The sequence below is a fragment of the Natator depressus genome, chromosome 8, assembly GCF_965152275.1.
Source record: "Natator depressus isolate rNatDep1 chromosome 8, rNatDep2.hap1, whole genome shotgun sequence".
NCBI classification, from domain to species: Eukaryota; Metazoa; Chordata; order Testudines; family Cheloniidae; genus Natator; species Natator depressus.
The window spans coordinates 97580497-97602906 of record NC_134241.1 but is presented as its reverse complement, the minus strand read 5'-3'; the positions used below and the strand labels follow the sequence as shown (position 1 = coordinate 97602906).

Below are 22410 nucleotides of genomic sequence, written 5' to 3'. Positions count from 1 at the left end.
TATTGTCTTTATAGTAATCTTTCTCAACAGCTGATTTCCCTTGTATGTATTTTTTCATGTGTGAAAAGTGACTCCTTCTCTTCTATTTAGTATATGTAAATTAGATTTATGTAAGAATCTCTAAACTTTAGCCATTCTTGTGTATGGGCATTTTTGTTCAGTGGGCAGTTTGATTTTAAACCATCATATCTAATTCATGTGTTTAAGGCTGGAAATCAACCTGATTATAGTCGTTCTGATTTAAAACAAAAAAATGCACAGTCAAAATACTAATGAATTGCAGTACTTCGATGTATAGTAACTAGCAGCCTACTCCTGTTCCTGTTATGTTAATGTTAAAACTCCCATTGACATCTGCAATTCTGGATCAGGTCCTAAAATGTTCATAATGGTCACAGTTAAAGAAGTCCATGTTTACGAAGTTCCTACATTGTGGCGAAGTACTAACACAGTATTATGCACTCAGAGTAGGAAACAATTTCAAGTTTTCAGATACCCGAATTAATTGTTCGTAAGGGGGAAATCTTTTATTACTGTCTTTGTATTAATCTTTTGCTGTTGGTAATCCTTGACTTTCTACTGCTAATCAGTAACTTCCTTGCTCTTCTTTGTCCAACATAGACTGCAAGCACCTTTGGGCACCTGTCTTTTAAAGCATCGTGCACTCTAATGGCACTGTAGAAATAATAAAGTACAGTATATACACAAATACTTCATAAATAAATTCAATTTTAATATTGTTTTAGATATCTTTGTTCCAAATGAAGATCCTGGCAGTACGTTTGTAGGGAAGATACATTTTAGCAGAATTCATGAATGCTAGGAACTCTTCCTAATGTGCATGTGCCAGCTATGCCGTGGCAATATTGCTGTTAATTTCCTTACTGTAAGAACAGCTGTTCCAGGAAATGATCTCTTTACTTGATATGGAAAGTCCTGGAAAATTCAGTACAGAGTTAATGTAGTGGTTGCAGCAGTTCTTAATATGACCAGTGATGGAAACTAACTTTTTAATTTGCAGAGTAACTTATTCTTCTTTAGAATAACTGGAGCAGGACAAACTTAATATTTTCTGCAGTTTCTTATACTCAGCAAGAGATTTCCTGAGTGTACTTCAGAATTTGACATTGTGTTTGATAATTATTAGAGCACAGTTTATATTGAACTGTAAACACACTAATCCAAGAAAAAAGTATATTTTTAGAATATTTTATTGTCAGTACTTGTTATGACCTAACTACTGAAGGAAATATTCATACACATGTTAAGACATTTACTTAACCCGACTTTTTCCCCCCCTTTTCTTTTTTAATTGTCATCAACCCATCTTTGCTGTATTCAAATTTATAATGGTTTATTTGTTTGATTATCAACATTTTGAACATCATTTGGAGCATTAATGCACAAATATTTTAGTCATTCAGGAACCAAAAATTTTCCATAATGTTTTTGCACCAGCTTAGATGCTGGCATGATTCTGTTTACCCTCAGCAGGCAGTGATGGAAAATATTTTTAAGTGATGCCATGCCACCTACATTGCCATGACTTGTTTTCCTTTTCCCACATGGATAAAATACCCTGATAGCCCAGGCTTTGTAAACAGCTTCAAATAGTCCAGCTGGCTGAGACCGAAGGGTCATTTGAGTCTTGCTGAGTGTTACAGACATTGTTAACCAAAGCAAAGGAACCTGGCTTTCTGGTTTTGAGCCTTCTATGACATAGAGTTAAAAATATGTCGCTGTCAAAAAAAATATTTTCCATCTCCACCTGCTGGAGATAAATGGCATCATGATGTTCAGTAGGTTGCTTCCTGATGTGATATCCTAGGCTGTGATGATACCAGGCAGAAACTGCTCCTAATGGCAACAACATATTAATTTATTTATTGGCATTTTTATGGGGCACACAGGTTTCTTTTGGTTGGGAGTGGATAGGCAGGTGGGCAGAACATAGGATGTGTTTGATTAGCTTCCCCGTTGCTTCTAGATGATCAGGTGGCAGCAGTGAAAGACTACTCTTTTCCATATGCGTCTGGCTGCACCCTTTCTCTTGGATGTGGACTTTGCCACCTTGATTGATGCTTTTGTCACCTCTAGATTGGACTTCTGACATATTCTCCACATGCAGCTACACCATAAATCCATTTGGAAGCTGCAGTTAGCTCGGGGACGGCAGCATGTTGCAAAAGAGTATCCCACCATGAACATGAGGCTGGTGTCCTATGAACTGCATTGCTTGCCTGTTGGCTTCCACATAAGATCTTGCATGTTGCCTTTGACCTATGAATCACTAAATGACTTGAGACCCCAGTCTTTCTAAGGTTATGCCTCTTTCTTGCTGTTGAGATCAACAGAAGTGCTGGTGGAGGCCTTTTAGTGTAGAAGAGAAGGAGCCTCCCCTGCAGGTTTTGGTTTGTTTGTTTTTTCCTGGGGCTTGCTCAACTTTTGAAATTTTACTCTTCTCCATAGTCTGAAATAGTTTGACTTTTTTGACTTCAGGATGTACTGCAAAGGCCACCTTTTTGAGGAGATATTTGGAGAGAGCAGAGGGTGATGGGGGTGGGATTTTCCTCGGAAATTTGAGGGTGGGGAGGGTTTGATATGGCTTGTCATGTTTCTCTGTCTGGTGGCTGTATGTAGAATCATAGATGTTAAGGCCAGAAGGAATCATTATGATTATTTAGCCTGAGCTGTAGGGGGTAGGGAGGTATGTGCCACTGTGTTGTCTCTTAATGATAGCATAATATATCTTTTAACTGATGCCTGGGTTGCTTACAGCCCAGCATAGGATTTCTTTCGTGTGTGTTTTTTAAATGTAAATAAATAAAATATTCTTCTCCTTGAAGTGTTTCACAGTCCAGTGGATTTAAATTCTTCTCATTTAGTGTACATATAAATATTTCTTCCATAATATAGATCATGAGAATGAACCTAGATGTAGGGGATATATGTAATGGTAGGATATTTCTAGTTTTTTTGCCACCAGATAGTCCTCAGATATTCAGCTTTTGATTATCAGTATGTGACCCTTCGCTTTGCAATAACTTAATATTTATTTGCAATATTCAAAATTTAAAAATGTGGGCACCCTGTGTGTGCTACAGAAGCAGGAATCATTCTCCATAAAAATACCATCAGTTTCACAAGCAACTTCAGCATGTCCTGAGAGCCTTGTCTTATGGATGAGTTATAAATGGATGTTAAAAGCAAGTATATTCCTACTCTAGAACTAATCCAATAGGCTTAGTTTTCCTTAATATTGAATAAATAAGAGTACTGCCAATTGAGGACAAGCTAACTTTCCTGCTAGAAGAGATGTGACTTACATTGCATCAGATCATGTCCTATTTTTCCCAGGTCTGCACCTCTTAGACCTGAAAGCAGTAGTTGTTGCTGCAAGAGGAAAAAAAGTTCACACATCTACTAAGGTTCTCTAGATGTAGTTACTGCTGTGTTTTCATTAAGGCTCTGTTGAAAGTAAAGTTTAGACTATGTTGGACAGAACTGGTGCAGTGCATGTGTGGATAAGCCATCAATTTCTGCATCATGTAGGCCTTCATGTAGATGAAACACATAAGGGTAACATTTTCAAAAATGCCTATGTGACTTAGAAGCCCATGTCCCACTGAAATAGAATTAAGCTCCTAAATCACAAAAGAGCCATTGAAAATTTTACCCTTTGTTTGCACACCATGGTATTAATTCCAGCAGCAGGGGTTCTTAGTAAGATGATGCTCATGGACCTCGCAGGTTCTTGGGACCTGTTTCCATAGCTCAGGGGTTAGAGCATTGGTTTAGTAAACCAAGGATTGCAAGTTCAAATCTTGCTGGTGCTTAGATAGCCGTTTCTATCTGGGCCTTTTTAATACTTAGTCCTGCCATGAGTGCAGGGGACTGAACTAGATGACCTCTGGAAGTTCCTTCCAGTCCTATGATTCTCTTCTGAGCCCTGTGTTCTTTATTGGCCTCTGGCTAGTATGAGCTCTTTAAACTTTTAAAACACAAACTATATAGCTGTATAATATGGGGTTCTCTGTCTAAACTTGCGGGTTGGGAAAGCATTTAGAGTAGACGATTCTTACAAGGAAAAATGCAATTAAAAACGTGGGCCACAGTGGTGCTGTCAGTCTTTGCCAGCTGGGGACCTGGCTCATTATACTTACTTGTAAATAGGTGCATATGCTTGTGCAACATGCACGCACAGATAAAACAAATACGAAAAGTTGGTAACTTAATTAAAAACTAATAGGAAACTGAACTAATGGGTAGAGATTAAGAATCAAATGCATAAGAGCTTAGTATCGAAAAACTGAAAGAAAATAAAAAAGGATTAAATAATCCTGCTTCTTTGCCCGTGCTTTGTATATTTTTAGGTTGTAAGCACTTCAGGGTAGAGACCTGTCTTATGTCTCTGTCTCTAGCACAATCTTGTATTTATTTATTTGTCTAGCTAGGTAAACTGTTATGTCTGCTCAGGTTCGTGTCTAGCGCAGCCATTATTGTGGTGTGTTTTGTACTTGAGGTTACCACCTTGCTAGCAAGCACAGATTGGAAATACACTTCTGGTTAATGTAGTCTTTTAAGAGTTCATTGATAGATCAAGAGGAATAGTATAGTGAGTAGGAGACTCTTTTCCCTTTGTCGCATTCACTGGCTAACACAGGTATAATCTTTTGGGGAGGAAGGGGGAAATCCCAGGATACAGTGTGGCTTGGAGCACCTGATCAAGGAAAAATTGGCTTGCTGGTTATGAGACAATTTGTTTTTTGGGTTTTTTTCCAGAGCTTTCTTGTCCTTCAGATGCAACTTGAAAGAACTAGTAGTATATTAAACACAAAAAAACAGAGGGAAATGAGGTGTGATATGGTATGATCACAAAGCTGATAAAACTCTTAGGTAGAGCATAACCTGACTTCAGCATGCAAGCTTAGCAAAATGAAAGAGAGGGTAATTGAAGAAGAATGAGGTTTGCTTTAGAGGCAGTGGCGCCCGACCTTGGATTCCTTTGTTCTAACTGATAGAATGTAGGGAACTCTTAGTGTGTGTAGCCCCATGACCTTCTGGGAGAACTAAGTGGTTAGATTCTAGGGCAGAATAGCCATTGTTACTGGTTAAGTGTCCTGACACAGAACCAGGTCAGCTTTGTTATAGTCTGTGGCATTTTATTATGAACCGTGTAAGGGATTTTAACCTGAGTTATTGTGTAACCCTTATCGCAGTCTAGGTGGTTCCTTTTTTGCCATGCTGTGTACTTAGCTGTGGCATCTCTTCTAAACCTCAATTCCAGTAAAATCAGGGCTCTATTCTCCCTCTCTGACCTTAGTGGCATGAAAGATGTAAGGCAAATTTCAGTGAAACCAGTCCAAATAGAAAAGGTAATTCAGACTCTGCTTTCCACCACTGAAGTAGATTCCCTTGGTGAAAAGAGTAACTAACTTTGGTTCAGATGCAGGTAGGTCACCCATTATAACTTGTCAGCCATTCCTTCCTGCATAACGTACGAAACCTCAGAAATGTACAGGAAGTTGTTTCATGCTAGAGTCCAGACTGGACATTTGCAGAGTACTAAAAATAGAACCACACAGAATTGGGACTTTAGAAAAATGGAGACACTCTTTGTAGCCTCATCAAGAAGTGAAGAAGTTGCAAATGGGTATTAATATCCTGCATAATGGAGACACGTAAGGACAAGAAAAGAGATTCTGTGAGGTTTAAATGGCACGTGACAGCAGAAGTCACATCCTGCTTTGGAAGAAAACAAAGGCTTTATTCTCAGACACAGGCAAAGCTGTAATTTAACAGTAGGTTTCTGCATATCTTCAAAAACCGCTGCAGACATGACAGAGCACGTGTAGCACATGGTTGGAAAAGTAGGCTAATGGTTTTACCCCATCTCTGGCAGTTGGGCTGCTGATAGCACTTGGGGTTCTGACTAGTGTGGAATTGTATAGCAGGTGCAGGGTCTTGTACTTCTTGGCTATCCCCAAAATCTCTGTGGAGAGAGGTAGAAGCCATATGGAATGTGTGATGTACTTATATAGTCTTCTCTACATAGTTGCAGGACGTGTATCGTATCCTCTCTCTACATAGTTGCAGGACATGTATCGTATCCTTTGAGAATGGCTTCTTTGACTGTTTATCATCTGTTGTGTAATATGTTGACTAATGACAAGGTGGTTATGATAGTCTTAGTCTTTCCACCCCATTTAAACAGGCAGAGCACTGGTAGAGGCCAGTATCCTTTGGGAACTAGACAAAATGAAATGTATAGTAGGAACAAATGTTGAAGATAAAGAGCCAGATTTGGCCCATTGTTTTGTTGGCCCATTGGTTCCATCGTTGGGAAAGAGCTGGGAGGAGGGATTCTCTTGTGATTAAGATACTGGACTGGAACTAGGGAGATGTGGACTCAAATCCTACCTCTGACACAGACTCTCTGAATGACCTTGGACAGGTCATTTAATAATTCCTTTCTGCTTTGGTTTCCCCTTCTGCAAAATGGGGGGGAAAGATAGTATACTTTTAATTTCACTCCCACGCTACTACTTGTATGTTTAGGGCCGGATAGTCTCTCTCTGTTTGTATAGCACCGGGTATGAGAAGACTCTGATCTCAGATCCTCAGGTACTACTGTAATATAAATAGTATTACCAATACATTTTATTTTCTTTGCACTGGTAGGTGCGTCACAGATGATGGGAATGTAAAAAAAACCAACAAACCCTCTACATCTCTGTGTATCATTTTAATGTTACAAACATTTTTGTCCTAAACAAGTTTAGCCATTTAGAAAGAAGAAAACTATTTTATTAAAACGAAGCTTTTCCTTTTAAAATTCATGAATTTTTGACTTTTTTTGTCAATTAGCATGACTTTCATGTGCAGTAAAATTATGGCACCCAGTAATTGTGAACTAACTGAAAATATTTGAACACTATTTTAAAACTACTGCACTGTACTCTGAAAACAAAATTTTATAATGAAACTAAGGTTTTGTCATGTGAAATAAAATGGTGGTAACAGTAACTTCCAATTTAATGCATTTTCTTTTCCAGGCTAATCCTTTCTGCAACATGAGTGTGTAAACATTAAATATATCTTTTACAGGAAGAGGGAGAAGATAAAGCATGTGAAAATTGTGGGGGAGGGGGGTATGTCAAAATACAGAGGATTAGATAATTGTTCATTTCTGGGATATTGGATATCCCTTGAGGCAGAATTGCTCTGTAGCTTAGTTTTCCTCTCTTATTTCATGTTCATGATGTATTTATTAAGTAAATAATAGCAAGTCTAGCTGTGTAGTACATAAACTTTAGTAAAAAGGTAATTGACGGTGAAATTTGACAGTTGTGTTGAGGAGAGGAAAATGTGTGTGTTCAAGATCCACAAAGATGTTTTCCGTGCTCCTCTTAAGATTAGCTGTGAGGGAAGTGTGCGTGTACATCCAAGGGGTAGAATTTGGCCTTTAATTCTGACTTTTGCCAGTCTGTACTTTAGAAAAAACAAATCCTTTTAATTACTGTTTATTATCATGGTTGTGCCCAAAGGATTTTGTGCCATGTGCTGTATAACACAGTCCTGGGCCAGAAGAGTTTACAATCTAAGGCCTCGTTCCCGCAAACATTTAATGCACCTGCTTGCTTTTACTACCATGAATAATCCCATTGAAATCCGTGGAGCTACTTACGGCAGTATAGTTAAGCATGTGTGTAAGTGCCTTTGGCCCCGATCCTGCACATATATATGCTTAACTTTACACTTGTGAATAGGCTGTTTGGCTTCAGTAGGAATACTCATGTGTAAAGTTAAGCACGTATGTGTTTGTTGGTTTGGGGCGTAAGACTCCAGTCCTGAAAGCAGCTAAACCCAGTTGGGTCCCAGCACTTGAGGAAAGCTTCTTGAAGGATCATGGTTTGTACAGTGCAGAAATCCTTGTTGTCAACACTGTTGGTATACTGGGAATTTATTTTAAAAAAATTGTTTTTCACAAAGGACTTGTGTACATGGCGCCGCAGTCTGGACTATGGGGTTGTGAATTGCAGAGCACTGTAAAGTGTTGCACTCTAATTGCCCCATATAGACCCTCTTGTGTGAACGAAAAGGTGCCTAGCTCACATTGATGTAATCCCGTGTCAAAGAGAGATCCTTGTGAACGTCTACTAACATTTTATTTAAATATGGTTATGGGACCTCCACCATAGCACCATTTGTTTTCACATGTAAAGCAAACAACTTGCAATGCTAATTAAAGTGCTCTCTTATTTTATCTAAGAGTTTTGCATTATTTATCTAAATTCTTTTTTATGGGTGAGTGTTCTGAGTTTGTTTATTAATGAATGCTTAGAAATAATATAAAATTAGACCTTATGAATTCTTCATGAGGTATAATTTACCATGATCATTTTTCCTGGCATTTAGGTGCTGTGAACAATTTATTATGTACGGGTAATATTTTTTACTTCTGAGTGCTAGAAATAATCTGTCCATATGAACTGTATACTTTTCATAGTCTTAGAATTTTTCTCAGATTTTGCTTTCTTAGGAAAAGTCTGCTTGTGGAATCTTTGCAAAACACTGCCCTTTGGCTTTTATAAACAAATATTTAGTTTTGGAAACTCTATTATTGTATCGTTTGCTGTGTATAGCAGATTCCCAGGGTATTACCTATAAAAAGCATGTGTACACATGTAATTCAGATAAGAGTGGGGCTTTAAGGAAATGATTTGTTACTATAAAGAGTTTTCAGTGTATGTATGCAACACTCTTCTCAGTTCAGCACATGGACTCTTTTTGAGACTACAGAGAACAAATTTTGTAAATGTAAAATGTATATTTACATTTATTGAGCCATTGGCTGTTGTTTATGCATGCAATAGGATGATAAGGCTGTCTTAATCGGTTTGTGGGTAGTTTTCTAAATGATTCATTAACTGTTCTTTGTAATGGTAGATGGATGTAACATATTTACTGTACTAACAACTAAAGATTAATGTCAGTTACCAGTAGCTTGTTTAAGCATTATAATAGTTTTATTTAAATTATACATGCAGGTATTCTTTGCATTATTGGTGAAACTAATATTTTAGCAGGAAGATTAAATCCACTGTATTCATTAGAAATATTTATATGAAGATTCATAAAAAGTATTTCTTAAATATTATTTAGAATGTAGGAGCTGCTGTGGTGGATTTTTTGTTGTTGACGTTCTTTGGGGGTTTTATACCACGCTTTGTGATTAGCTGTGCTTTGCAAAACACTGGCAGAGCTTATGCAGTCTTCCCAAGCAACAAAGTATTTCTTTGTGCAACCTGTCAAATTAAAATACCCTGTAGTTTGCTGATATATCACCATACTGAGAAAAGTAGTACACCAAGAAATAATTTTAGAAACTGGGGGCCTGATGAAATGCATCCTGAATTGAGGACAAGGCTTGCCTTTATTTGAAATAGATTGATATACCTAAAATAATAATCAAACTTGAAGTTGTGTTTTGGTCACATGGAAGATTAGTATAAATCAAATTAACTTTTGCTTGTGCTTACATAGATAATATTCAAATTAATGTTGGCTTCTAAATTATAAATGTATACAGTATCTATAATTTAACTTTTTTTTCCAGGATATTATGCACATATAGGATTATAATAATTAATATCTCTCGCATTTTTTCCATACCAGAAGACTACAACAGAAAGTGCCCTGGTTGAATAATTTAGAGACAAAGGATATAAGGTCATTTCACAGTTGAAAAAACAAAACAAAACCCAACCAGGATTCATCTACTTTAAAGGGCACTTCATCTTGGACTATAACCAACGGCTTTTTTAAAAGGCACCTTTGTAGTGACAGGGTTTTTTTAAGGAACATATTTGGTAATCTGTGTATGGAGAATAATATTGTTAGAGATGGCCCAGACTGCCAATTCCTTAAAAAAAAAACTTTTTATAATACCTGTATTTGTGTGAATGTAGATATGGGGAATTGCTCTTGCAATGTAATTTTAAAACCAGCAATATCTGCCTAAATTGCATTAAATAAATTATTCTACAAAAACATCGGAAGTGTTGAATTAGACATCAGTGACTTAAGTTTTAAACATAACTATGTAAAACATTGTTTCAGGGAAAGTGTGTGTGGGGAGGGAGGACTTTGAGGCTAAGTGACTGTTGTATTTTTGCACTGATTTTGTCAATATTTGAATAGATCTTTTGACCTGAGAAGATGAACGTATGGTTCTTCTCCCTGCAAGACATTTGTGGAAATGAGCTACATCTCCATAGTGATTCTACCCTAGTAAGAGATAACTTTGGTAAAAATAGTAATAATGCAGTGCAAGGACCTCTATAGTAATTCAAACACTGTGAAAGCAAAAAGTGTGTCCAGGAAATTTCAGGAGACCCTTTTCTAGAATGTTGATGATGTGGTGAATAATAAGTTAACATCTTTCTTTCAGTGAGCATAGGGAGAGGAAATAAGTGGGTTGATGAAGAGCATTTTTAAAATAAATAATGTATTTATTTTTAAGTAGTACACAATAGGTTCCAACAACATTTTGATATTGAAGGGATAGTAAGCTCTCCTACAGCTAGCTTGTGACACACAGAACTAACCTACAAAACGTCTGAGTTTAGAAGTGCTAAGTGGGGGTATGTCTGATAAGGAGTATTAGGACTGTTGTTTTTGTTGTCATAAATAATTAAAATTTTTAAAAATGGTTTGTCAGAGAATATAGCCCAAGTAAACATTATCCCTTCATGCTGATAACAACTTAGAGTGCTTTCTCTGGTACATAACTGCTTTTATACATAACTTCTCAGAAATCTCTTCTACACGAAGGAAAGTCTTAAATTATTTAATGAAAAATCAGTATGCTCAGATGTTTGTTATGAACGTTTCTGGTAATATATTTTGAGTTCCCATCAGGTTTCTTTTTCTTCTTGTTCTCTCATGTAGAGAATGAGAAGACGAAGTTACGTTTAGAAACTCACATCATCACAGTAATTCAGTAGAAAGCAAATCTTGGGCCTGATTTTCCTTTATGTTGGTGAAAATGAGGAGACATTTCTTTGAAGGTTAATGGAGTTGAACCAGAGTAAGTGAGAAGAGAATCCGGCCCTAAGATGCCACAGTAATGAATGCTGAGACACTAGCAGTGAGGAAAATATCTTCAAGGGAAAACGTATTTGCTCAAACTCAGACTTGATAATTACCATTATATTGTAACTTTAAAAATCTTAAGGGTGAACTATACATTTTGCTTGGTGTTGAAGATAAAATTCTAAAGAATATAACACTTAGTGCAACATTTGTAACCACTAGAATAGCTAGCATTGAATTTGATCATCCTTTTTGGATTTTAAAATCAAAGATCAAGGGGTAAATGTTTAACAAGGGTAACTAGCATGCCTCCTGCTTCTGTTACTAGTAATAAGAGTGTCAGCCTTTACTTCTCAATGCACTGCTCTGAGAGCATGATCCTGTTCTCATTCAAATCAATGGTAGTATTCCCATTAACTTCAGTAGTGCAGGATCAAGCCTTAAAACAATTTATCTGACATTTCAGCTTATTTTTTTAATTAAATCTATTGCAGTGGTTTATATGTCCATAAAGCGCTTTAGTTAACCATACCTACTCAGAATTTCCAGTCTCTAAATTTATCTTATTAATTTTCAATTATTCACTGGGTAAAATATTGGGTTTTGAATTTTGTGATTGATATAAACGTTTGTAACAGCACAAATCTATTATAACCCCTATTAGAATGCACAGTGTAGAAAATAACCAGTGAAAATGCAGAAATGATAGTTCACTAAAACGAGTATGTAAAATAGACATATTTTATCAGAAGAGGATGACTCTACTTCACTAATATTTGTGGATGTTTAAAATTGAGTTAAAATGCTAACATTGGACCTGATCCTGCAGAGCTCCCTCATCTTGTGTAGGCTTGAGTAGGAGTTAAGTTTGCTCAGCACCTCAGTAGAAAGTACGAACCAAGATTGTGTTTTTTAAATCAATTTGATGCAGTTATGTGCATACAACATAGATGAAAGAATTATGCTCAATTGAACTGTAACTTCCAGAATACATTTGTTCACCAGAGCGAGAGATAACCACCTCTACAGTAGACTACCAGCAAAGCTTACTGGGACTGGAATAAGTATTGGATTTAAGGTTAGAGAGGTACAGAAATGGAATGGAGTACATATTCTCTTTACTCTAAATCCTTTAATAGCATGTATAAGTGAATATGCATCTGAAATAGATATCATCTATATTGAAGTAGGGAACATATTTGATCGTTGGTAAATGTGCAGAACAAGAGATGGGGTTATCTAAAGATTTGGGCAGTTTACGGTCATGTGACTTGGCAGTGGTGGTTCTGACTGGAATCTGTTGATGTTTTTAAGAAGTTGTCGTTGTTATGAAGCCATCACCTACCTACGTACTCTGATTTTACTTTCCAAATAGTTCTATTTCATATATTTGCTGTGCCTTTTTGTTAGCCGTGCTGAAAGGTCTTCATTCATTGAAAACTGTTAAACAAAGTTGCTGTTACTTGCTGTGCCAAATACTTAAACAGTTTTGAATGGCTATTTTTAATGTCCAGTTATAAACAAAGGGGATATTTCATAGGTGAGGTATCAGAAACAATACTGAAACACATGAATTCACAATCATTTTGGTTTGGTTATTTCTAGTGCTTCCTTAATTTAAATCAAGTAGAAAACATTAGTTCGCCTGGTGTCAGTCTAGTTTAGAATACTTTGTTTCCCCCTCCAAGGTTTTGTAGGGAATTATTAAATCTATCTTGTCACAATATGTACTTTACTGACTTTAAAGAAAGAAAGCAAAATTAAGTCTTAGGTAATTATTGTAATTATAGGATCAGATCGACACAGGGTTCAAACTGTATGGTATCTAAGTCTCTCTTGGATTTTTCCTTTATCATTTAAACTTCCTTGCCCTGCGTTAGTGGGAATCTCTCCTGCTTGATAGTACTTTATATCACTGAATATCTGATGCTGTCTTTAATAAACAGAGACCTTGCCTACACTGGAGATTTTCCACAATTACAGCCATCTGCTTAGCTGCACCAGTGCAACCCCTTGAGTAGACAGAGAAAGACACAGTTTGCACTGGTAGAGTTTACCCCGATTAAGGTAGTGTCCACCAGTGCAAATCCTGGCTTTCCTCATCAATACCTGGGATTGCACTGGTACAGTTATATTGAAGTTAAAGTTAATGGAGCTTCCAGATGAAAAGCTCTTGCATTATTAGACCTTGATCCTGCAAATGCATACATACATTTCAATTGTGTGTTTAGTCCCACTGGCAGCTCAGATGCATCAGTGTTTGCAAGACTGGACTCTTACTTTGTAATTAAAAAAAGACCATTTGAATCTGTTTTTTGAAAATTATGGCCTTAAATTTCAAGATGGAGAGGTGTTTTGATTTTTATCTGTATTCCTACCCTGTGAGCCATTTGAAAGTAATGGCTCTGGTAGAATCCAAAAGGCCCTTTGCAATTACAGCAAACACTATAATACTCACATCCATGAAGGTTCAGGGTCAGGGTCTTATGCTGTAAAGAAGAGTTAGTCCACTAGTGAAAAATATTACTGGAGAATAAAAGTAATTATTGGAGCCAGTAAAAGATGTGTCTTGTGTGATCAGAGGGTTATTACTCGAAGGTGATCCAAACAACAGCTATTTGCAGATTAAAAGCTCCCACTTAATTTGGTGTCACACTTTGTGATACAGTTATTAAATAGGTAATATATTTTACCTTTTCAATATAGACCTATATATTTACCTCTTTTGCTTTAATGGAACTGTAATTTTAATCATGATTATTACCTTAAATTATAATTAAATTCATGCTTAAATATATATTTATCAAAATGGTTGTGTGATGAAAACAGAAATTAGCTTTGCATTAACCAAAAAATGGAGGGTTTTTTTTTTCCACTGCTTCTTAGTATATGCTCACAGCCAAAGACTAGCATGACCTACTTTACAACAATAACAGGGGAATCAAGCCCATGTCTTTTTTTTTCTTTTTTTTCTTTTTTTTCTTTTTTTTTCTTTTTTTTTTTTTTTGTTAAAGTGTCTGAATTGGCCATGAAAGCTACCTACTCATTGATGTGTAAGTATCTTTAAAAATAGCAATTGTATGTGAAACTTCAGGCAGTTTTTTTTTTTTATTTAGATAATTAGCACCATGGAGCCTCAGGTGTCGAATGGCCCTACATCCAATACGACCAATGGACCCTCCAGCAACAGTAGAAACTGTCCTTCCCCCATGCAGACAGGGGCTGCCACAGATGACAGCAAAACGAACCTCATAGTCAACTATTTACCCCAGAATATGACACAGGAGGAATTCAGGAGTCTCTTTGGGAGCATTGGTGAAATAGAATCCTGCAAACTTGTGAGAGACAAAATTACAGGTATGCTCTTAAATATTTTTGACATTGGCTTAAATACGCACTTCTACTTTATGTAATCCTTTGGGCAACACAACTTCGGTGTCTTTAAAATATTCATAGATTTGTTGAGTTGTGCCTAAGTACATACAGTGGACACCACAATAATTACCTTTACTGCATATTCCCAGAATGGGAAATATCCCCAATAAACTTCCTGCAGGTGGTAAACCTTCAGTCTTCAGTGATGTCTACTGTGGAAATATATACAGATTTCAGGAGAAGCCAGTTGTGTTCCAAGCCACATAAAGAGCTAGAAAAGAGTAACTAGGATTTCTGAAAAATTCATAATGTATTTATAGAACATAATTGGGAGGCACCTTTTGTACAAGTTCACAGCCCATTTGATGCCATTTCCTTCCCTAGTCCTCCTTCATTTTTATTTATTTTTTCCTAACTTTAAAAAGGATAGTCTAAAACCTGTGCTGTGTTTTTTTTTTTTTTTTGATGATTGGGTCTTGTTTATAGCTTTGTTCTCCAATACTCTTACCCCGTCTTAGCCCTTTTCTCGTGGAATAAAATCTGTTGATAGGATTATCTGCAGAAGTTTCAGAAATAAACCCATCATTATAGTCTAGGTCTGTATCAAAGAGAAAAGAAATGTGCATGTCCACCTATAGGAGAAGCATGAACAGGTGAGGAAATACCTGCTCTGTTGTCCGTCTTTGCTGCAGAACTGCAGCCATCGTCATACTCTGGAACACATCCTACATTTAAAAAGGCAGTGGGATGAACCATCATCTTTTATGGCTGCTTGTGAAGGCTCTGTGGCTTTATTACTCCCACTCTAAAGGAGGAGTGGCTGAAGTTTCTGCTGCTGTTTGGTGCATCACCAATATCATAGTTCATGATGTAGCATACATATGTGGAGATTGCAGTCACCGCCAGACTCTGTACTGTCCTGGACCATCATGTTCCCTCACGCCTTGCTCATAGCAGGGTATTCGTTACGCAAGGATCTGTGTGAGTGATATTCAGCCATTTGCAGGTTTCTGAACTCCTTTTCTGCTGTACTGCATACCGCAGCCAGGCATGAGCGAGCTCCACACTTATACATGTTCTAAGTAAACCAGCGCAGGATCTGCCCCTAAGAAACTACAGATGCTCTTACCACATTTCCTTAACTATAGCAAAGGGGTTGACAGTCTTGGAAAAGGAAGGGTTTCGAAAAGAGCAGGGGCTTTTCCCCCATAGAACATACACATAGAGGGCTGTGGGTAGAAAATGGGATATAATTCTCTCTCCTCAAAATGAATACTCTGGTTTTATCTTGAGAATGAGGATATAGACAAACAGTGTTGCTCTAGCACTCACATAGCCTATTCTCTGACAGTATTAGTATGATCCACTTATCATTTCACATTTAAAAGCACTTCCTTTTATTTCCTTTTTGCCGTATAACAAAGTTCAAATTTAACACTGAGGCACATAATAAATGGCAGTAGCCCTGAAGCAAATTGCATTCTCAAAAATGTAGTTAATCAGAACTCTCTTTTGCACATTGGTTGTTATGTATCTACCTCAGTGCATCCTGATTGGGAGACAGCTTCAGGAGTGTGAGGAAGAGGATTAAAAAGGGGTCAGTGAGTTGCCTTTGCTTGTGCTTTATTTAGATTGTGGAATGTTCAAAGTGTTTTTCTTAAGAGCAGAGCTGCATTCATGGTACAGCAACCTAACACTGTACTAGAATATATTTCCCTGGATATTTGCTAGCACAGCTGTCAATTAGTTACAAAACTATTGTGTTTTTCTTTCCAATCTAAGAAACTAAAATTACAGGTAACTTCAAGTGTGTTAGATGTGAGCAGACAAACAAGTATAGCTTTTAAATAATGTGCCACTAGAGTCTCGTGCTTCCAGTCTGGATTTTGATCATGAAAAATCCTATTTTTCAATAGCTACTGCATATTTTTAGCTTTCTAGACATCTCAAAATTAGTGATGTTTTTCTCTAAACATAATCCTGAGTTTAGATGGGTACAAAAATGCCATCTGTTGTTTCTTTCGCAGGATGAGAACCCTGGATGTTGTCTTAGCCTTTACTTTCTTTCCTGTGTGTACTGTTTCCTCTTGGTTTCATGCTATCTGAAGGATTCTGTCTCAATAGTAGATGCGTGTACTAGTTTCGGATATGCTTCTGGGTGGTTGTCCCCCTAGAAATTTTCTTTCAGTATGAATTGGATCATTCTTTCTGAAATGATTTATGGGCAACCAGTTTTCCAAAAATTAAGATTGGAGTAAAATTTTCAGAAGTGCCTAAGTGATTTACAGACTCCCTCCCATTCTCCAAACTGATATATGCACTTAGGTGCCAAAGCCTCAAGGAATTCAGTAGGCTTCTAACTGTGAAAATGGAACTTAGGGCCTCAAATAACTTAGGCACCTTTTGAAATTTTTATACCAGATAATTTCTCTCTATTCCAGAGTCCCAGTGGTTTGAAGTTTGGGGAATGGACTTTTGGTTCTTGGAGACTCAATTTTTCTCAGAATTACCTTGTTCACTTTTCAGAGTAGCAGCCGTGTTAGTCTGTATTCGCAAAAAGAAAAGGAGTACTTGGTACTTGAATGCATCCGATGAAGTGAGCTGTAGCTCACGAAAGCTTATGCTCAAATAAATTGGTTAGTTTCTAAGGTGCCACAAGTACTCCTTTTCTTCTTGTTCACTTTGATTATGCTGATAGAAAACCCTGATGGTTTCTTCTGAGTTTTTATTTTCCCTTCATCTTGAATTCACCATGCCACCAAACAACTGCCACCACATGTCAACCTGGTTCCCCTACATCAGAAAGTCCTCGGAGCAAATAGAATAGTGGGGAATCTGACATGCAGTTTTATCTACTGGTCTTCTCTCCCTGTGTCCAGCGAGAATACTGGAAGACCACTTCACTCCTTCCCTCCACCTACTTCAGTCACATTTCTCCAGGCCACTTAACGTTGAAGCCTGCGGAGTACCAGGGATTAGAATGTTTGTTAAATGCAAAAACAAGACTCCTCAAACTATGTCTAAATTGTGGGTATTGGCCTCTGGTCATGCTACACAGCACTAGACAAGAAGGGTGTGTCCCCCCTCTGCCCCAAAAGGCTCACCAGCATACACAGTTATCATTTTCATCAAGATGAGCATAAACAACTAAAAAGACAAGACCAGACTCATACTACAGACCCAGTTAACAAGTGTGATCACCCTTGGCCCATGTATTCAGTAGTGAAATGCGAATGAATAAAAATCAAGGCTGAAATATCTTTCAAGTTTGTACTGTGAGTGTTCTTTTTAGGAGTGAGAGCCTGTCAGAATGTCTGCCTTTTCAATGATTATCTGCTTTATTTTATTATTAACATCACGCACCATAATTTTTTGAAGATGTACTGCGGAATAAAATTAACTACAATGCACAGTAAATTCTCTTGACATGCTTGTGGATTTAAGCAAAGCTCTGAAACAGTTCATGTTCAATCTGCTTGTGGATTTTTACATATTTTTGTTCAGAAAATCCATCTTTCGTGGTGGATAATTCTTTGTTTTGTCAGTGAATAAATAACATAAAAATATATACAAGGTGTACTATAGAAAGTAGGGACTAAGTGAGTCATTTTAACAAAAACTGGCACAGTTTCTGTGAAGAATGGGGACCTCTTTCATATACAATAAATTGCTTTCTCCTTGCTGATAAAATAAAACGTCGATTATAAAGTAAAAGCAAAATTTGAGCTCGACAATAAAGTAAATCCAAATTTTGAATTAAAGTTGCGGTTAAGGAATTTTTAAACAAGTGCTTTCAGAAAAATAGAAGGGCATATTTCAAATGTGATCTAAAATTGTTAGACTGGCAAAATCATATTAGAAAATCTCAAATAGGAGGGTGAACATTTAACTGGGCAAATTATCTAGTTTTCCCCACCTTGTTAAGGAAATGCACAGACTTTAGTAAGATAATATTTAGACTCCCAAAATATTTTTTGCAACAGGTTCAGAGCTAAACAAAGTCTGTTAAACATACAAGATCCCCTTGAGAGAATTTATATTCAGGACTGTTACGCCATTATTTTAATAGAGATTAAAGTTACTGTATATTAACAACAACAACAATAATAATCTGTTCACAGTCTTCATACAGGTCTTCTGGAGCAGTCATAAGCTTTTTAAGAAAACTAATTCATGATGTTACCACTTGCTTAGGAAAGGCACGTGTTTAAACAAGCATACGCCTTTATTACCGGGAAAAAATGCTAATTTGGTAGTACGCTGAACTCAATTGAACAGGAATGACAGGTTCCAAGACAGCCTTTAATTTGGTATTCAAAACCAAAATTGTGAACTTCAGTTTTGTTTGGTAGCTTTTCTGAACAGGCAGGATATACAGTAGCTTTTTAAAAAGATGCAAATGATTTGAAAGTGGAGATACAACTCAGGCACACATTTTAATTATGGGGGAGAGGTTCAATTGAAAAATGTATTTTAGTTGCAGAGAATGTAAGGAAATGAGACCGGGAAAAACAAAAAGACCAAAGATATTTGCCATCATTTGGCAGGGAGTTTTAATAAAAGCAGAACTTGTGGTTATAAAGTGTGCTTATTAATTTCTTCATTTGCACTACCTAATTAATTCTAGCATTTTAAATTAACAGTGAAACTGGTCCCTGCTGTACCATTTCATAGCTACAGCATATTTCGTCCAACAATCCAGTTGTTCAGGTTTAATCAGCTGCTTTCCAAAAATGAAAAAGAAGGGACTTGAGTGAGGAGACTAAATAGCACAAACATTTTGGAACAGCAGTATATGAAATAGATTGCCAACTTAGTGGGAAACACAAGCAGGTTTTAGACCATTCAGATTATGTAGCCAGTCCTGTTGCTCTTATAAATAGAACATGTGCACAGTAACAAACAACTCTTTTAATAAATTGTATAGCTTTCCAGAAGCCTAATGTAAGTGAGACAGTCTGTGGGGGAAAAAAGGGCATATTATGGAATAATAACAAAAATAACTAGAATCATCAATGACCTATATGATGCTGAATGTGCTGTCAGAGATGATAACGTTATCCAATGATTTGCAATGACAGCTGGGGTAAGGCAAGGGTGTGTTATGTCCCCACTGTTGTTTGCACTGGTCATTGATTGCATCATGAGGAAAATAACCACAGAAGGCAACAAAGGAATTTTATGGACAAATGATAAAGGGAAATTGGATTACCTTGTTTTTGCTGATGACATTATTGTGCTCAGTTCAACACATTACGTAATGGAAGAAAAGACCCAGCCTTTGACAGACATTGCAAAACAAATTAGTTTGTTCATCAACAAGGGAATGACGAGCTATATGGCTATCAACGTTCCAAAAGCAACCATCGGGGTAGATGGAAAAACACTGGAAGGAGTAAGTCATTGTACGCATCTAGGGACCAAGATGTGCTATGGTAGTGACACCATGCTAGATGGTAAGCAACAAATATCAAAAGCAGCAACAACTTTTATAAACTTGAAAAGATTTGGAAAAATAGCATGATCTGCACTGATACAAAAGTATGAACATTTAACACAAGCATTGTGACTGCCCTCCTTTGTGGAGCGGACTCATGGAAATACACAACAGCAATTGATAAAATCAGCTCATTCCAAAGTGAATGCCAGTAGAAGATTTTCAGTCTATTGGAAACAGTTTATTGCAACAACAGAAAATCTAAGTGGAGCACACCAATTTAAACCATCAAACACAGAAAAAAGACGATGATAAACATATTTAGGACACAGTAGAAGGATGCCACCTATGTGACTTCCATGGAAAGAGAAAATGGACACCAACTGGAGAGAGAAAATGAGGGTGACCTACAGAAACGTTGTGTAGCACAATAGAGAAAGAAGCTAAATCTATCAACATGACACTCAAAATCCTGTACCAAACGAGCACCAGACCAAAATAAATGATGGAAACTGGTGGACGCCATATGCATGCACCTTAGGGTGCGGGAGGATAAAGAAAGAAGGGAAAAAAGAGAGAAGTATGTGAAAGGAGCTGGCCTTTCAGAGGAAAGGTACCGCTTGAGATGACTTTGAAACTCGGTGCTTAAAAATTAGGCTAAATTACATCAAATTGTAGGTTCATATTTTTATTTGATCTGTCTCTGAATGAAGTCCGTGGCAAAGCTCTCATTGACTTAAATGGAACAAGAGCAGGCCCTGAATTCGAAAGGGGATTTTGAAGGGACAGCGTTAACCAATATAGGTCTAGATACTAACAGAAAGTCCAGTCTATGTAGCATCCCTAAGAAAAATCTTATATGAGGCAACCCAAATTGGTTATTACTGGTGACTCAGATAATGCTTGTTATTTAAGGGGGGAAAAAACCGCAAACACCTGTTTAGAATTTTCTATACATGTACAATAGAGCCCCCCCGCCACCCCTCACAGTGCCAAATCTGAAGCTGAACTTTGGGCTAAGGCAGTTTGTCGTCTTTTTTTTTTTTTTTAACTATATTTCTGGTGTTTATAGATTTATTATTTTGTTAATGTGTAGAGAAATTTCAAAAGTGATTTTCAAGGTGTAGGTTTTGTTTTGTTAAAATCTCATAATGATCCAGACACATTACAGAGTAGAATGCTAGTGTGTTACAGGATTGCTGTGTGTAAAACATGGAGCATACAACAGAGTTTGAATAGTCCTGTTTTATATCTTGAAATCAGATGTCCAATCAGGAATAATCCAGTGAGGAAAGTTCATCCCCACCCCACTCTGCCGCCATTTTTTAAATTTGTACCCAACTCTGTGAACGAAGTGTAAAGGTTGCCACATGTCATTTGATGTCTGATTATTAATATGCACTAGAGGTAGAGACTGGGATCTGTCTAGTGTTGCTGTAAGATTTCAGTTCAGGAAGAGTCTTAACCACTGACCTCTTGATGGTTCAAGTGAAAAGAAAGAATGTGCCAGCCATTGAGTGAAAGCACTGAAGTAGGCTCTAATCTGCATATGGTTAGAGTCTGGTTATTGGGTGTACCTTCTACTATCCTAGCTGGAAATTGTGGGCCTTAAAATCTCCCCTCTCCTTGTCTCACCTTCCACGACATGGAGGGGAGGAAAGAAGCAAAAGGCTCTGAACAAATTGCCCCAGAGTTATCTATATGAGGAAATTGGAAGCAGTTTCCAATTGTGTGTGTGTATAAACAATTTCCAATTGTGCATTGTGTGTACTGTCATTGTAAGGTGCAGGAGTAAACCTTGTTGCAAGCAATGCTGCTGCTTTCCAGGTCTTTCCCATAGGCACTAAAACAATGAGAAACCTGATGATAAAGCATGCATTAAAAAGCCTTTAAGGCAAGGGGAAGAGGAGGCTGGCGCTATGGAGGTGATTACTCCATAGACAAGCAGGTGTGGCTATTTCTTTTTCTTGGCCATCTGTTTTGTTAGTGACTCACCAGCACACACAAGAGGAACACAGTGTGTAGTTGAAGTGGTGGGTTTAGATTTTATTTAATGACCAGTAGTTTTGGATGCTTAAATTTTTTGGTGTGCAACTGGTGATGTCTTAATAAGGCTTGGTTTTTATAGAGGGGGTGTTTGACACTTTCCAAATTGGGCCCCTTCAGAGTTTTTCAGTTTGAATCCAGCACCCAGAATCATTAATCACTTCTGAAAGCCCTAGCTGGGGCCTTCATCAGGAGTCCTGATGCCACAAGAGCAGAAGCCTTTAGCTGGCGTTAAATTGCAACAGAGAGCCTGGGAAATAGAAAGGAGGGAAACTAGATATAGAAGTGTTACATAATGGTGATTCTTCTGCAGGGGAGAAGTTTCTGAGCTATAATAAGCAGGTGATAATAAGGAGACTCTACTAGGTCATTTCCTAGTAAAGCATTCTTCTTCCAGTTCACCCTGCCCACCTGCAGCTGAGGATGTTCAAACTTTAAGTAACTTAATTGGAGGG

At 37.3% G+C, this 22410-nt stretch overlaps 1 protein-coding gene across 6 annotated transcripts in view; it reads left to right on the top strand.

Annotated features, from left to right (window-relative positions):
- ELAVL4 (ELAV like RNA binding protein 4) overlaps positions 1 to 22410 on the top strand; it is a 96898-nt gene that overhangs the window by 32217 nt on the left and 42271 nt on the right. For all 6 annotated transcript variants that reach the window (XM_074961761.1, XM_074961762.1, XM_074961765.1 and 3 more), the window contains exon 2: positions 14214 to 14454. In XM_074961761.1, the coding sequence (XP_074817862.1) occupies positions 14214 to 14454 (241 nt within the window). The remainder of the gene's footprint in view (positions 1 to 14213; positions 14455 to 22410) is intronic.